Raw genomic sequence first — 16,325 nt, 5'->3', positions numbered from 1 at the left:
CTTGGCGACGAAAACGATACCCGAGGAGCTGAGATCGTAGTTATCCGTGCTTCCAAATGGAGGTACAGGTGATTCGAGACCGGTTCCATTGAGAGCATTAATAGGCTCGCTCAGGGTGTAACCTGAAGTACTGTTGCTGGTTCCGACGGACAACGTCGAATACCAGATGCTGTTTTTCTGTGGAGTAACATAGGTATCCCAATGTCGTACAAAGATTTGAGTGTACATTCGGCCGGTGGTGTAAGGAGTCTCTGCCAATTCTGAATTGTAAAGTGTGCCATTTGGAGCAGCAGTGCCAAAGAAAGCCACAGCGTATGTGCCATTTCCAATCGACACGACCTTGAGGCCATCAACGGCGCCTGGAATTGATCCAGCTGTGAATGGTCTGTATTGTGTTAGTTATGGCTTTTCTGCTTAAGATCTTGTTGGAGGCGCTATGATTGAATACCCTCAACGGGAGAAAATTCGTCTTTACAAAAGAGGTCTCCAAAAAATGCGCCTCGCAAGATAAAGTAAAGAGATAATAAGCACTTACTCGGCATCAGGAGTGGAAGCATCACCCACATTAACCGTAGTCGATCCATCGTCCTCAGAATGAAACCACACAAACTTGGTCTCCGAACCAGGCAGCCAGACAGGATTACTATCGGCGCTCGAGTTGCTAATTAGTGTTTTCGATCCCGTAGCCAAATCCAACACATTTAAATAATATTTCCGCTTGTGAGTAGTAAAGTTATATTGGTTTCCAGCCGAGAACGCGAGAGTTCCAGCATCGTTAGGAAGGGCGCTACCTCGTCTATCGATACTGAGCATGGCCTCTGGTGTAAAAGTACCAGCGCTCCATACCGGCGAAAGAATGCTCGCGACAGAAAGCGCAATTGAGAGCGGAGACTTCATAATTGCTACCATCTTGACGGATTTCCTTGAGGCGATTCAAGAAGGAAATGTGAAGGATAAGCTTGACAGGTGAAATGGTGGGAAGGTAGCTTACTTATAGTCCTTTCGGGCAACCTTGGATGAGAGCTACTGCATTTGTAACCCTGTCTTTACCTTGATGGTACAGTTTGCTGTGCAAGGAAGATTCTACGGGTACCCTGCCAAGCACACCATCTGCAAGTTCCTGTTCGATTTTGAGCATAAGCCGGGGTGATTGAGCGTGCTGGAAGATGACGATCCAGTGCTGATATGCAATTCCCTACCTATTCACCTGCGGCCTTTTACCCGCCTCCCCCGCCGGGACTCCATTAGAGAGAGGAACAAGGAACGAGAATGGAGAGATGGGGTTACACTAAGAAGCACGATCGTCCTTGCTAGGGATGTGCAGCTAGATGCTTTTATCTAGACGGTAAGCCGAATAGTGTCGGGGAAGGTTGTTGATAGGAAGGCGAGTACGAGTATTTGGTGGAGGTTGGTAAAAGGTTTAACGGCCTCGGGAGATTCACCACCTAGAACTGTTTCTTACCTCTTGCACCTCAATTGTGCAATCAATTGACATCCTTCCAGCCATTTACCAATTCAATCCTCTCTACGTCGCACAAAAGAAATCTCTGATCTCGCCATCAACCACCCTCTCATCAAGCTTCCCAACGGCAACGCCATCGCCATCAACCCCTCCATCGGCCCCTCAACTGCCTGCCTAACAAGGATAGCAGACGCAAGAAAGGTCGTTAAGGCGATGTGCTTCGAAAGAAGCTCCATCGGGAAGGTGTCGAAGGTCTTGGTATGCTTGGCATTCGTGACTTTCGGTACCTGACGAGCTTCCGAACGGTGCAGTTGACGTCGACGAACAGGAAGCCGCAGAGAACTAACAGTTGGATCAGGATTGCCTGCCTTTCTGGGTAAGAGTGAAGGGTCAAGAAGTCGTACGCCGAGCACGTAGATAGTGGGTGGAAATCGGGTGGCTAGATGGACTTCTCGATTGCGATTTGTGAGATGGAGCAAGAAATTTGTCGCTTAGTTGCGCTGCCACTGGTTGAGGTTGAAAGGGCAGCGAAGTAGACAAACAGTCCATTAGCTTGGAAGCTTTTCTACATTTCTAATTTTAGTAAATCGAGACTCGATCCAGGATGTTCAGCGCACCAGAAGGTAGTAAATAGTCATTTGAAGGTTCGTAAAGGAGAAAACCAGATTGACTTTTGTTTGATTGGTTTTGAATAGTCAATAGACGTAATCCGAGACCTGGAATCTGGCCAACCGAAAATCTTCTTGACGTCTTAAACCGTCGAGTGCGGCCGCATGATCCCTTTCACTATATTGACTGGACGGTTTATCAAGATATCTTCGTCCCCTTCACAGTTTGGTAATTGAGTGACACGTCAACACGAGAGATGCAGAACCGCTTGACAATTATGGTTTCTGGCTAACGCTTAACAGCATACTCAGCAACGTTGCTACAAATACAATAATATTGCGCTCGCTTAAACTATACAGTGGAGATTTCCTTTTACACCATTATGCTATTACTTTTTGCTTTTGTCCTCGTATCCCTCCACAACATTCAATCCCAAGCCTTCCGAATCTAGGTAAAGCTTGTTTCGTCCTCCAGCCTCATGTAGAATTGTGGCAATAGCTCTGGCATTTTCGATTCTCTTCAAATCCACATATGATCGACTCTTCTTGATGGCGTCTCCAATAAGCTCGGCAGATCGTGCTTCTCCCTGGGCTCGAACAACCATAGCTTGCTTTTCCTGACGGGCTTTGTCAACGACGAATGCAGCACGTTGTGCTTCTTGCTGTGCGACTTGTTTGGCTTCGACGGCAGCGGTAAATTCTGGCGAGAATGCGAGATGCTACAATATGTCAGTACTGCGGATTCCCCGCGATTAAAGCCCACATACTGTTAATGAAACATCATCCAACATGATGTTGAATCTCGCCGCCCGCTTTGATAGATTCTCCCTGACCAATCTTGCAACATTCTCACGCTGTGTAATCAGTTGACTAGCGTTGAACTGAGCAACCACACTCTTCAAAACCTCATTTACAATCGAAGGCAAAACTCTCTCGTCGTAGTCTGTGCCCAATGTTCGGTATATTTGAGGAAGAGCATCCACTCTCGGTCTTGACAGCACACGGCAGGTAATGTTAACCATCTGAAGATCCTTGGTACCGGTGAGGGAGGCAACATTTCTCGGTTTCGCTCGAACATCGTAATCTATTGGCGTCTCGAACCATGGAATCTTGATGTGAGTTCCTAAATGGTGTTACGTTAGTTTGGCTGTTCGGTCGAAGTTGTAGCCGCAGTAGTCGTACCTTCAGAGTATATTTCCTTGCCAACACCACCGAGTCTGGTATATTTGATCGCTCTGTGACCACCATCGACGTTGAAAAGTGCATTGCTTCCGACCATCGCGACACCACCGAGGATTACAAGACCCACGAGCCCTCCCGCAGCTCCCCTTGGACTTGGCCCGCCTCCTCCGGATTTTCGAGTCTTCTCAGCCATCTGCTGCAACTGCTTCCACATTTGCTGAGGATTGTTCGCCATGGTGGATGATTTGATATGGATGAACTGACTGAATGAGGCGGTAGTGTTGATGGCGTTGACAATCGTCAATGTCTTCGAGCTCCAAATGTTTACTAGTGTATTTTGCCGGCCGAGATTCTGCCACAGAGGCGTGAAATGGCAGCCGCACCTGGACCGAGCTCTAGCCTTCTCCGGATTCTCTTAGTGGCACAACCAAATTTGAACCTCACACCCATATACGCATGCTCAACTTCATCAACACATCCGTTATTTCGAGGTGGTCCTGCAGATAGGGTCAAGGGGCAATTGTATCAAGAACTGATACGACTAAGCAGATTTAGAATAGCCAGAAACCCTTCTCACAAGACTTCTGTGCCCTTTCTCTCGTTTCTTCCGCAAGGTGACAAAGTGATCTTCAGCCTTCATTCTCAAGGAGGAGCTTTGCATCCTTTGTGATCGTGTCTCTTCCACTTCAAACATCTCAGCAGATTCATCATACATCACAGTCACCAAAATGTCGACAAAACCGCCATCTAAATCAGTATTTGTCGGTAATATACCGTACGGTATGCGATTCTCCTCCAAAGGGCGAAAGGTTGAAAGCTAAAACTCGCAGGTCTTACGGAGGAACAGATCATAGATATATTCAGTACTGCTGGGCAAGTCTTAAATTTCCGACTAGTTTACGACAAGGACACCGGTCGTCCAAAGGGCTTCGGGTTCGCAGAGTATCCTGATACAGGTTCGTGCTGCTGCTTGCAGCTTTCCGTGTTTGCACGACGTGACTGACGCGCCATATAGACTGCGCATCTTCTGCGGTGCGAAACCTCAATGATTACGAGATTATGAACCGGAAGTTACGCGTCGACTTCTCTAATGATGCTGGCGGTGACGATGACAACAACAACAGCAACAATAACTATGTAAGGAGTGACCACAGTTGACGAGATTAACTGGCTGATATATGGCAATAGAACAACAACAACAACTCCTATCAACCTCCTCCGCCACCAAACGGCATGCATATGGGGCAACCACCTAATAATGCGAACTCATCATCACTCCCTCCCTTGCCAGTCGGCATAGACCTACCCCCAAACCTCTCATGCCCTGATGCGATATCTCGAACCCTCCATACTCTACCTCCAGCACAACTTCTTGATGTCCTTTCTCAGATGAAGACATTGGCAACTACCGATCCGGCAAAAGCCACCGAACTTCTCAATCAAGCTCCACAGCTTTCATACGCAATCTTCCAAGCTCTGCTTCTCATGGGCCTCGTCGAGTCTGAAGCACTCGCCTCTGTAGTCCAGTCGAATGCACCCGCGCCCGCGCCAGCACCGGTGCCTACACCTCAACAAGGCTACCCTCCCCAGCCGGCAAGCGGTTATCCAGCAGGTTATCCTCCTCCACCACCACACATGAGCGGACAATTGGGCATGCCCATGGGATCAACGCCTACCCAGGCGCATTCGATGTATGCCCCACCGCCAGCACAACATCGGCCACCACCAGTACAACAACAGCCACAAAATCCAGAAGCGGATGCATTGATGCAACAGGTTCTGGCTATGCCACAAGAGATGATTGATAGCCTACCTCCAAATGACAGAGCGCAATTGATGGCATTGAGAGCAAGCTATGGACGTTAACAGGGAAGGGCTGCTATCAGTTTCGCCAGGGAGGTTTATTATTATGCTATTGGGTGGTAAGCTAGGAAAAGGTTGTGATAGGATCTTCAGCAGGATAATTATTACTGCAATAGGCGTTATGCGTTTATAGATTGTGTAAGATAGGAAGCCTCCCCTCAGGGTAGCTATCAGGAATCAGCATGCGTGATTTAGAATCAAATTTTAAATCTACGGCTCCACTCCTGTCCTTTACGCCTCTTTGAGAGTTCACCTGCCATGACCAACATTTCGGAACGCAGGTTTTCTTAGAACAACACGCTGTAAAGAAACTCCTTCGCTGAGATGCTGCTCCTACATGATTCGGATAAGTTCTGTCTACCACGAAAGCGGTAGGAAGGTATAGAATGGAGCGGTTACCCGCAAACTATGCGGAATATATACCCAAAATCAACCACTTCTGTCACATACGACCATAGACTGAGGAGAATTAGGCATCCCGTCCGCTCTGCCAAATACAAGCCTCAGATCGGTAGATTAGTAGTTGGGTGGGTGACCACCAGCGAATACCTACTGTTGTATGTTTTTGAATTTTTTGTCGTTTGGCTGGGGGTTTAAGCGAGAATGGGAGATGAGAGGTAAGAGGTAAAGTAAGAGGTGAGGACCTTGGGAGTTCTAAAGGGTTATCTTACCAAGATATAGTAAGACGAGCAAGGACTTTTCAATCGGTTCTTTTTTAACTTAAGCGGATGTTATTTAGGATGTAGGAAGGGAGGCAAACCTTCGTTGAAGAAATGTCGTGTTAGGTAGAACTTCTAGAATAAGAGGTGTGGGATGAGCGAGGCGGAAAAGAGGATGTCTTGAGTTATGTAAACTATGTCAAGGAGTAGTAGATGGAACTGAAACTGGGAAATAATCGTTTAAACAGATAAGGACGATGGTACGAGGTGTTGCTTTTTAAAAGGGAACCGGCAGAATGTAATTTTGATTAAGAGTTTAATGTCACAGAATCTGCACATTGAGTGTAAAGAGAAACTCTTGTAAGGGAATTTAGGCAGAGTTAAACCACAGTGAAGACTTTCGTCTGTAACTCGGGAGCGGGTGTAGTGATAAGTTTGACTACCTTGATATATGATGATTTAAAGGAGTGTTACCAGGAATGCTATCTCATTTCATATTGTAGCACGATATAGTATTAAAAGTAACTTTTAAATAACCGCCGTCACGACATTGGCTCAATGAGAGCCTGCTCTTTAGTCTCAAAGTGCTGCGGTTAAAAAGGGGGAATCTTTAAAACTCGCTTAACCCCTGACGGAAGTTTCCCATCTCTATTCCCTTGAAAACATCCATCGAACCTTTTACGACTCACTAATTATTCTACACAGTAAACAATCTATTGTGATCTTGTATTCATAGCCTTAACAATTCAAAAGTTCTCAACTCAAACCCTCATAAACTCTTTCAATCTCCTCCCCATACAACTCCAATGTCAACCTCCGAATCGGCGCTCCCTTACTAGACCTCACGAATCTCTTGCTCTCTACCCCAACAACAACCAACTCCCTCGCAATCCTAGCATGTTCAGGCACCCCCCTATTAGCCCCCTCAACAACCCTCCACACACTCTCACTCAACTCCTCCTCCCCCTCCCTCCCCTCAATCAAAATCCCACATCTCGTCCTCCCCTCCCCAAAAACCAAACACCCAGCCACAAACGCACAACTCTGTACCACCACCTCGATATGCAACGGATTGACCTTAAGTCCATTACTCAGAACCAATACATCATCCGTACGTCCCTCGTATCTATACAGATTCTCAAATCCCGGATCCGTGCAACGACGTAGGATATCGCGACTCCGCCATTCATCAAGGTGAGGAAAGATATCAAACACGGGCGTGGTGATGGTAGCGGGTCGACGGACGACAACTTCATACAGTCCTTCATCTGCGTCAACCAGATCGAGATCCGGTGTGAAGCTAGGGTGGAATTCGAGGTACGACCAATGCGATTTCGGGGGGATGAGGAGAGGGAACATGTGCATCTCTGTGGAGCCGTAGATTTGCCAGAGTGTTACGGTGGGGAGGTGATGAATTATCCAGGAGCCGGTTGAGGGACTTAGGGGGCCTGGTAGCAAGATCATTAGTACTCGGGATTGAGAGGCAGAGGGGGAGAAGTACCACCAAGCCAATTCACATGTTCCAATTCCCCCAAAAACCCCTCAATCTCCTCTCCATGCTTCGAGATCAAGTGGTCTAATAAACTGGGCACCATAACCAAGCCGGCGAACTTCATACTTTTAATCATCTCATACATCACCTCCCCACTCGGCAGTCCATCCGCAGGACCGAAAACGATTGTATACCGATTAAACAACGCCATGAGCGTGAAGCAGATGCCACTTAAATGATAGAGATTCGTTCCGCATAACACCGCTTTTCCAGGCTCACAGAGCGAGGTGGAAGCGTTTACACGTCCTGGAATGGTGGGGATTTCAGATTCGATATCCAAACGACGAATCACGGAATTATTGTGGCAGATGGGTTTTGGAACGCCTGTGGATCCTGAGGTGTGGATTATCATAACCACATCATCTTTAGCCTGTTCCCAGGTTTTGGTGTACGGATAATGAGGTGTTTCGCTGTTTGTCATTTGTGATAGTAGAGGGACTTCAAGCATCGTAAGTTCTGGAATTGAGTTCTTGAGCTCGGATTCTTGGACCCCAAGATCCCCGCTGTAAAATACAACCCTACACCCCGTTTCTCTTAATAGTGAAATCGTATTCACAACCGCGTTTCTTGGCGAAGGAAGAAGAATTGGTCTTCCTATCTTGATAGCTGCGATTTCTAGGACTAGATATCGGAGATCTTGAAGGCCGGAGTACCCAATTGGTTCGTTGGATGACAGGTGGAGCTTTTGGATAGACTGTTCGATCCAGTAGGCCATGTAGTTGATCGCGTTGTCCAGTCGGGAGACGGTGAGTTCATCGTATTGAAGTGGTGCGTTTGGTGTTTCGGGGAGGACGGCGTTCATGCCAATGATGAAATCTGGGTCTTCGGCTGCGAATTTCTCGATGAGTTTGGGGAGGAGTCTTTCATCTTTCTTCGGATCTGGGGCGGCATTTTGGCGGGATTCTTCGGAGAGGATAGTAATTGAGGCCATTGTGAGTGAGGTTGATTTGACTGGGACTGCACTCTGGAGAGGGAGAGATAGTAGAGTCTTATGTTGGTTAACAACCAACGCTGTTGGTGTGATTGCATACACCCATTTTTATGGTGTAGGTCAGCGGTTTTCACGTACATAATCACTCAAATCATAAGCCTCTTAAAGGATGGCTAGTTATCTTGGTAGGTTTGGAAGTAGAGCAAGATTCTTATGTAAGAAGTTGGTTGTTGATTGTTTGAAACGTGCGGAGAACAAGTGTTTGTTCGCAAGTGCTCTTACAGACACGGAAACTGGAGAGACGACTTGTAGCTATGGGGATTGTGCATACATCTCCTTTAATTATCTGACACTACTATTTGCAACCTCTAACAAATTAGGGATATCCGTGGAAACTCAAATAGAAACTCAAATTCATTCATCACACATAATGTAGTACAACCTGCGCGCGATCAACATATCAAGAGGCTGAGAAGCTGACAACCAACAACAAAATGACACCAGACCTCAACCCCTACACCAACCCAATCACAACAGGCTATTTCCAAGTTATGATATACGCAACCCAAGTCACAACTCTACTTCAGACTTCCAGAAACCAAACCCCGGATAAACACCAAATTTCAGTAACGGTCCTAACGGACATAAGGGTACTGTTAAAAACACTTGCGCATACCAAAGGTAAGATGGATACATACGAGGATAAGCGACCGCACTCATCTCACCTCAGCAAATCCAACACTTACGTACGATCCAACCAATTGAGAGAGGCGTCTCTAAAATCATGATAGAGATTTGGAAGCATACTTCCTATTACATTTTTAAACCTCTCGGCAATTAAGGGCGGTCTTTTGACAAGCCACCGAGCTTCACAGTCGCTCTGTAGATCGTAGACCGTACGCAGTAACGCGATCAAAAGACGTGTTTCTCTACTCTAAAGTACCAAGCGAAGCTCTACGGCCTATAGAAATCTCAAAAATCACTAAAGTCTCCTTATCTAAATAAAAACCCACTATAAGGTACGTTGTGTTGAAAAAGATTAACCTCAAGACCCTAGAGAACTTAAGAACGAAAGGTCGGTGTATTGATGCGTGTCCTATTGAGGGAGAAAACGTCAATATATAACAACTCACATAGACTAGTATGAATCGAGAAGAAATATCCAGCAATCAGTATCCCCGAAGTCGAGGACATTATACATTGCGTATAGAGTAACCACGCAAGATCCTTGTACTAAGCACCATGGACGCACCAACAACTCGTCCTTAAGACGACATCATCACCCAGAAACAGCAGTCAAGAATGAGGCAGACCAAAAATTAAGGAGTGTGGTATCTTTATTCCAAAGAAAAGTGACAAAAGCGCTAAACTAAAAACCCAAAACAAAATCATCATCCCCAAGTCCCAGCTCTAATGCGCGTTCCAATCCGGTAGCGACGCACATTAAAGATCTACCATCTATTCTAATCCCATTGCCATGCCCATGCCCATATGTTTCCCCAAATAAATATACAATATGTTTTATGATTGATCCAGTATTCTAATAGTCGTCAAGAGCGAGAGGCATCTATGCGGTGGATGCCTTGATTGATCGTGCCATTCTGCGCTTGCTGAGGTTGTGCTCAATAGCACGCTTCTTGGCGGCAGTTGACTGTGTGAAGGCACCAGCTCCTCCGAATGGACCTGAGGGATTGTTAGATGTAACTTGGATGTAGAGAAGTGGAATACTTACCAGCTGGAGTGGCGTTCTGCATCTTGACGACACAGACGTTTGTGGCATCGCCAACGGTACCAGAGCAGGTCATTCCAGCTGGCATCTGAACCTTGACTGGGAAATCAGTGGTAGTGGTGGCTGAGATACCAGCAACCAATCCTGGAACATTCTGGGTGACCTCAGCAGTCTTGAAGGCAGCTGGATCGGTTCCACCAGATGTGGCGTCAACCATAGCAGTGAAAGGACCGGCACCATCTTGGTTGATCTGGTGAAGAGTCATTGTAATCTCGCCGCTGTCGGATGTAGTTGGGAGACCATCTGAAGCACCAGCACCGGCGGCGGCACTAACACCAGTCTCTGAGGTACCAGCTGGTGTCTTAACACTTGCTCCTGCGGCACCACCGCCACCAGCCTTGTTACCACCGAAAAGTTGACGCTTGTACATGGTGCTGCGCTCGTGGATGTCACGGGCAGTGTTATTGGCTGCGGGTCTGTTAGTAAAGTGCTTGAAACCTAATGTTCGAAAACCACCTACCAGTTCCACCCATGTAGATAGCCATCATTCTCTCAGCAGTGACTGGTCCATTGGCCTTGGTTCGTCCCATAGCAGAGGCTTTGCTTGTTCCGATCTCGTTTGCTCGAATAACAGCGGTATCATCTTGAGCACCACATCCGGCTGAAGGGCAATCACGAGGAGTACCGTCAACTACGGTAAGACCTGGCATGGTAACACCTGTTGAATGTTAGCTTGGATTTGACTCTCTGTAGTGAGGTTGAATTACCATTGGCACCCTTGACTTCAGTGATAACACCGTGAGAGAAGACACTGGTGACAGCGAAAGCTGCACAGAGAATGACTGATGAGTATTGCATTTTGAAGGTAGGTATGAAGTTGGACTATTAAAAAGTATGAAGCTGAAAGAGAGTAGGTAGTAGACGACCGGCGTCGAAGATTCAAATGTTAAAGATAGAGTTGAGAAGAGAAGAAGAGATGATTGGAATGCTGATGATGATTGAATAGAGAGCAAACCCACGATACTTTATGTTCTTTTCGAACACAACCAAAAAGAAACAAATGAGAGTGGTCGGCCTCCTAACACAGGTACAATTGGCCTGGCACGCTCGATCTGCGACGAGGGAGAAACTCGAAGCATTCTTGGTGGATTGCCAATGTCTTGGTATCTTGGACATCACCAGCGATTGCCATACCTGAATCGAGTCTTGGACAACTGAGGTGCAGACTTCGGGAGCCTTGCGCAAATCGTAGCTGGCTTGGCTGCAGCGGCTACGGCTCCTCGATGCAGGACAGTACGGGAGAGCGGAAAGAGACTGTGAATAGCTTCAAAAATGGGGCTTGAAGACTGTCTGTTCCATACGCCATTTTGACACCGAAAATAACACCGTACTTTGGGTTCCCCTCGCAATGAGTCTCTGCCGATATTTTTGCAGATACAGAGCTCAGATTTGGCCTTTCTCAAGATTATGGTAAGTACCCCACTGACAGTTCCTGGTCTCTGTTTGCATTGCTTCCCCAGGTGGCTGTGAAGGGCCAAGCTTTGACTTTCCTTGAGGGCCATGGAGATCTCGAAACGCGATCTGATGGGGGAGCAGCCACTAGCCAGCCAGTCGTATCTTCCATGGTGGAGTTGTCTTGGTTTTAGCGTATTGGGGAAGTTTTGCGATGTTTTGTTTTCGGATGTTTTCACGATGCGCCTGTTTTGTTTGTGCGTAGTTTCATGTCAGGCTCGTGCGACGAGACTATTTGATTCTCGAAGGTCCCGGATCGAGCGACCTCCAGACTTGGCTGACCGTGATACCTTGATTTAGCCAGTGTAGACTATGGATCTTGGGTCCATTTTGTGTGAATCCGGAAATTTGAAGATGGATAGCAGGACGTGATCTGGGAATGTTTCCATCAGTACAGAGTCATGTTCATGCGTATGGAAGCCGGAAGGAAAGCGAGGGAGGAAATATGGAAGTGTCGAGCAGCTTCGAAATGCTCCTGTATCAATCAAACAATCCGAGCCCCGGATGTTTTCAACTATTATTGGGGATGTTTGGTTTGGTTTTTGAATGTCGTTCATTCAGTCTTGGGAGGAGCCTCAAAAGCTTGGACCTCTCGGATCGAATTTTAGTGTCGTTGTGAGCTTAAAGCCGAACACCAAAAGCAATATTGAGTCTTGAGAAATTATCTTTAATTCTTCATTTCGATACACCTTTTCGAAATCATTTATCTATTCAACGGGATATCCCGCCAGGATCTGAAATACTTCATAAAGAATTAAAGGTTTGTGGGCAAAATGCTCACTTGGTGGCAGCCCAGAAGTAAGTTGAACCACCTACTCTTGAAAGAGAGAATGACAATCGTCACAGAGTACGAACTATGACCGCAAGCAGGAATTATCCTCTTTCTGTCCCGTTGCGGCGGATGATCTACTTGAAATTGATCCCTTGGTTCAAGATATTCTCGGAAAATCTGCTAGAAGTGGAACCTTACAATGACTACTCTCAAAGGAAGAACATCGACGCCCCAGTCGATTTGTTGCTTGGAATAATACATCGCGCAGGCTCGTAGGCTCAAACACTCTTGGCGCTATTAACCTCATCTGCCCTTTGAAGACTCTCTTCCAGCACCGCCCAGAACCTAGCAACATCCAATCCTCTCGGAATCTTCACACCCTCCTGCCCCTCGTCCAACAGCTTGACGATAGTACGACCGGTCTGAGCCCCATTTTGTGCATCATCATGACTTCCTTCAGTGATAACGGAAACAGCATATCTTTCTCGTCTGCGCTTATTTTCAGCACCATCAACTGCTACAAAATCTCGAAACGGGATCTCGAGACCTGGAATTCCATCAAAGATTGCGGCTACGGCAAGGGGATCGTGTAGAGGGGGGCCAGCGGTGATAGCGAAATGCGAAGCGTAACGATCAGCGAAGAAAGTCAGAAGCTCAACAAGCATGACTCTCAATGTTGTCTTTGCTTTGCCTGCCCCCTTCGTATGAGGAGTCTTGCCCCAAGACAAAAGTTCGAGAACGTCCGGCGTAGCAAGAACAAGATGAGTGACATCGAGAGGAATCAGGATGGTCTTCTTGTTGATGCCAGGGTTCTGGAAAATTGCGTCGGCAGCTTCAGGGTCAATGAGAATATTGAATTCTGCCCATTCGCTCCAATTGCCAATGCGAGTCGAAGCAGCGCCAGAGACCTTGCCCATGGGTGCTGAAGTGAAGCCATCTCCAATAGCTCCCCCCATAATACTCAATCCTTTGAGATGAGCTGCCACTTCTGGATGTTTGGCAAACAGAAGAGCAACATTGGTACAGGCACCCGTGGCAATGAGCCACGCAGAGTTCTTGGGTGTTGAGAGCAAGGCTTTGGCCATTGCCTTAACTGCATCATCTGCTAACGGATCTGACACGGGTTTTGGGAGGAGATCAGTTCCGTCAAGTCCAGATCTGCCGTGAATGTCGGGTGCATGCACTGCGTCTCGTAGAAGTGACTTTGCTGCTCCTGGATAGACCGGAACCTCAGGACGACCCATCGCCGTGAGAAGAGATAGAGCATTCTGAGTTGTGTTGGCTAATGAAGAATTGCCATGAACTGTCGATAAACCCAGGAAATTAATGGAAGGATGGTGAGCACAGAGCAGAATGGCGAACGCATCCTATAAAATTAAAATTAGCCCGCACTTCCGAGACGTAAAAGCAAGAAGTCTTGGAGCAGGTGCGGGCAAGCAGCGCAGCATAGGGATTCAAGTGAGCAAATCGTCAAGCGCGGAGGCTTGAAGAAGAACCTTGCCGGAATATTAAATCGCAAAGGCTTGTTTACTCACATCGTGGCCTGTCCAAAGTCAATAAACTTTAACTGGGAAAAAGTGTTGGAATGCTTGCAACGTACCTGGATCGCAATCCAGCCACACGGGAATACTCTCACCAGACATGTCAAAGAATTTCTGATAGTTCCTTGACGGTTGGTTTCCGCTTTATAACTGAGCGCTGATATCCTAGGTTTGATGACCTCGCAGTTGTTTTCGGAGGGCGGATGGAAGATTGTCGGATCTTAAAAGTGGGGTGAACACCAGTATTCAAGCTTGTCAAATTTTGGAGTGGTGCCAATTTCTTATATTCTGGGAGTACCGGTATTCACGCTAGCAAACACTGATGAAGCTTGGTTAAGTAGCAAACTTCTGCAAGACCACCGTGGAGCTCTCATCCAACGGAATCCTCTTACAAACACAGCTCATCCGTCCAATGAATATGATTTCCCCGAAGTTGTGTATGCTGTCCATGGCTGCATGAGCGTCATCCCACGACACGTCGTATGGGAAATGGACTAGCATAATCTTTTGGGACGTAGACCATCTCTGTTGCTTGCGTCTGCATCGCCGAAGTTTCCCAGCAAAACTTGGTACAGGCTAGAAATATCTAAGCCTTTACCTCCGATAACATCTAGTCAGTTATCATAAGAAGTAGTAAGCTCGACCGAGGCGTATCTGAAACCTTTTCCATGATTCAACCACGTTGTGCCTTATGAAACTTCCTTCTCTTTGTCTTGCTTTGGCTCCCCATCCGAGTCGAAGCCAAGAGCTTCAAGCTCTCGAATCAACTCATTGATCTTGATGACTTTTGCAAATTGTTCCGGTAATAACGCGCCTCCTCCTTCCTTCTTCTCTTTCAGATCTTTAGCCTGCTTGAGTTTCTTCCTCAAGTTTCTAGCTTTCTTCTCGCGCTCTGCCTCAAGATCAACTTCTTCCGTGGCAGGTTTCTCTGCTGCCTCCTTGGAAGTTTCGTTTGCACTTCCTCCATTAGCTTCTTCCGCAGCTTTCGCCTTCTTCCTAGCCTCTCTTCTCTTTGCGTTTTTATTGCTTGCAGCCGACCCTTCCGCTTTTTCATCCTTCAACCCATCCGCACCTGGGATTCCACCACTGCCACGAGTTTGAAATGCATTTGCGTAACGGTTCTTGTATACTTCAACATCCTCTGGCGGCTTGTAACCCGGTCGAATTTTAATCTCTCTACGCTCCGTCCCATCCGCCCGTACGGATGATGGGATGTGCCGTTCTCCAGAATTTGACTCGACGATACCGGCCTTAGTCGGCGTAGGCACGGAAGGCATATCTTCAGGTAAACGTCGAACTCAAAGTAGCCAGCACAAATTTGGTGATATTTATATCCTGTGTTCGTGTGAAAATACTATGTGCTGTGCCAGTTGTTTTTGCAAGCTGTCTGACGTTGACGAGGCTGAGAAGTTTTGGCATCCGGAATCGAATCCCTGCAAGGATGACTAATTCGGCTGGCGGGACTGGATTCTCAAAGCTCGTCGACCTCGAACGACAACAACACCAAGAAGCATTTACGGCGCCCACATCACAGTATCCTCACATTAGTGCAGTAATACGATTCAAAATGGTACATCTGCTCTATGACACCGTTTCTGTAACATCCACAGCTTGCTAACGATGTCAATTGCAGGTTTCCGCCAGCCGGGGTATCTACAAGCAAGTAGCCCCCCGTACCCGCCAAACTGCCCTACTCAGCATCTATCAACGATTATACCAGAACGATCACTAACTTGCAGCTCATCACAGTACTCTTTTCCGCAAGAATTACACTTTCTTAGGTGTTGTTTTTGCTGGCGCATTCGCTTTCGAGATGTACGTTGAACAGACTCAGAATTTTGTCATCGGAATTCGGAGGAAAGAGTCATGATCTGACAGACTTGTAGGGGATTTGACAACGGAATGGACAAGATCTGGGACTCCCTCAACAAAGGCGTAAGTCAGGGGCATTAATCGGGAACGAACGGAGAGGAACATCGAGCTGATCACATCATGTAGCGACAATGGAAGGATATCCGAGCCAAATACGTACAAGCAGCCGATGACGACGATGAGTAAATTGGAGTAAATTTGGAGCGGATGGGGAGTAACTGCTAGAAAGGCAGGGCAGCTAGATGAATCCAGCTGGAGTCTGAGATATGGAGCTCGGGCGTGCATGTGTATAAAAGAGAAGCATTGTACCAATTGAAGCACAGTGAAACCTTAGAACAATGTGACTTCACTTATGTTGGTGGAATGATAGCCCTGTGGAATTAAACTAATTATAAGTTGACTTCTGAGTTAATATTGTTGCACAAAGAACATTCTTATTGGCTAGTGTGATATCGGGGTCGAGCTCTGACAGCCTTCCCTGTGACGAACCTCAGCCGTCACTCATACACAAAACTTGCCTTGCCCCGCGGCTTAACAACAAGCACAGAAAACTTCTTGCTCATAGATCTTTCTTGATCCTTGAAGAACGTGCACTGGATGCTAGCTTCTAGCTGTAAAATCAAAGCACCAATCCGAAGATAG

General features: G+C 46.9%; 8 protein-coding genes across 8 annotated transcripts; 2 read left to right on the top strand and 6 right to left on the bottom strand.

The window, feature by feature from the left end:
- Nucleotides 1–349: 349 nt before the first annotated feature.
- On the bottom strand, nucleotides 350–909 carry GLAREA_02104 (uncharacterized protein; the record flags this gene model as incomplete). Its single annotated transcript, XM_008089320.1, has 2 exons — nucleotides 350–374; nucleotides 536–909. The coding sequence occupies 2 exons, from the start codon at nucleotides 907–909 to the stop codon at nucleotides 350–352; spliced, it is 399 nt and encodes a 132-aa protein (XP_008087511.1).
- A 1,550-nt stretch (nucleotides 910–2,459) lies between these two features.
- GLAREA_02103 (Band 7/SPFH) lies at nucleotides 2,460–3,487 on the bottom strand (the record flags this gene model as incomplete). Its single annotated transcript, XM_008089319.1, has 3 exons — nucleotides 2,460–2,789; nucleotides 2,838–3,193; nucleotides 3,253–3,487. 3 exons carry the CDS (start codon nucleotides 3,485–3,487, stop codon nucleotides 2,460–2,462), a joined length of 921 nt encoding a protein of 306 aa, XP_008087510.1.
- Nucleotides 3,488–3,980: 493 nt separating this feature from the next.
- Nucleotides 3,981–5,118, top strand: GLAREA_02102 (RNA-binding, RBD; the record flags this gene model as incomplete). Its single annotated transcript, XM_008089318.1, has 4 exons — nucleotides 3,981–4,032; nucleotides 4,083–4,208; nucleotides 4,268–4,389; nucleotides 4,441–5,118. 4 exons carry the CDS (start codon nucleotides 3,981–3,983, stop codon nucleotides 5,116–5,118), a joined length of 978 nt encoding a protein of 325 aa, XP_008087509.1.
- A 1,412-nt stretch (nucleotides 5,119–6,530) lies between these two features.
- On the bottom strand, nucleotides 6,531–8,257 carry GLAREA_02101 (Acetyl-CoA synthetase-like protein; the record flags this gene model as incomplete). The annotated part of the gene is made up of 2 exons (XM_008089317.1): nucleotides 6,531–7,222; nucleotides 7,276–8,257. The coding sequence occupies 2 exons, from the start codon at nucleotides 8,255–8,257 to the stop codon at nucleotides 6,531–6,533; spliced, it is 1,674 nt and encodes a 557-aa protein (XP_008087508.1).
- A 1,567-nt stretch (nucleotides 8,258–9,824) lies between these two features.
- On the bottom strand, nucleotides 9,825–10,844 carry GLAREA_02100 (uncharacterized protein; the record flags this gene model as incomplete). The annotated part of the gene is made up of 4 exons (XM_008089316.1): nucleotides 9,825–9,940; nucleotides 9,990–10,454; nucleotides 10,507–10,704; nucleotides 10,754–10,844. The coding sequence occupies 4 exons, from the start codon at nucleotides 10,842–10,844 to the stop codon at nucleotides 9,825–9,827; spliced, it is 870 nt and encodes a 289-aa protein (XP_008087507.1).
- Nucleotides 10,845–12,548: 1,704 nt separating this feature from the next.
- On the bottom strand, nucleotides 12,549–13,913 carry GLAREA_02099 (Nucleoside hydrolase; the record flags this gene model as incomplete). Its single annotated transcript, XM_008089315.1, has 3 exons — nucleotides 12,549–13,637; nucleotides 13,806–13,813; nucleotides 13,871–13,913. The coding sequence occupies 3 exons, from the start codon at nucleotides 13,911–13,913 to the stop codon at nucleotides 12,549–12,551; spliced, it is 1,140 nt and encodes a 379-aa protein (XP_008087506.1).
- Nucleotides 13,914–14,500: 587 nt separating this feature from the next.
- On the bottom strand, nucleotides 14,501–15,088 carry GLAREA_02098 (Pym, N-terminal; the record flags this gene model as incomplete). The annotated part of the gene is made up of 1 exon (XM_008089314.1): nucleotides 14,501–15,088. The coding sequence occupies one exon, from the start codon at nucleotides 15,086–15,088 to the stop codon at nucleotides 14,501–14,503; it is 588 nt and encodes a 195-aa protein (XP_008087505.1).
- A 164-nt stretch (nucleotides 15,089–15,252) lies between these two features.
- On the top strand, nucleotides 15,253–15,869 carry GLAREA_02097 (Subunit X of cytochrome bc1 complex; the record flags this gene model as incomplete). Its single annotated transcript, XM_008089313.1, has 5 exons — nucleotides 15,253–15,381; nucleotides 15,445–15,484; nucleotides 15,551–15,626; nucleotides 15,698–15,746; nucleotides 15,810–15,869. 5 exons carry the CDS (start codon nucleotides 15,253–15,255, stop codon nucleotides 15,867–15,869), a joined length of 354 nt encoding a protein of 117 aa, XP_008087504.1.
- Nucleotides 15,870–16,325: the final 456 nt, after the last annotated feature.

This window comes from Glarea lozoyensis, assembly GCF_000409485.1.
Source record: "Glarea lozoyensis ATCC 20868 chromosome Unknown GLAREA7, whole genome shotgun sequence".
Taxonomy (NCBI): domain Eukaryota; kingdom Fungi; phylum Ascomycota; class Leotiomycetes; order Helotiales; family Helotiaceae; genus Glarea; species Glarea lozoyensis.
This window is presented reverse-complemented; position numbering and strand designations above follow the sequence as displayed.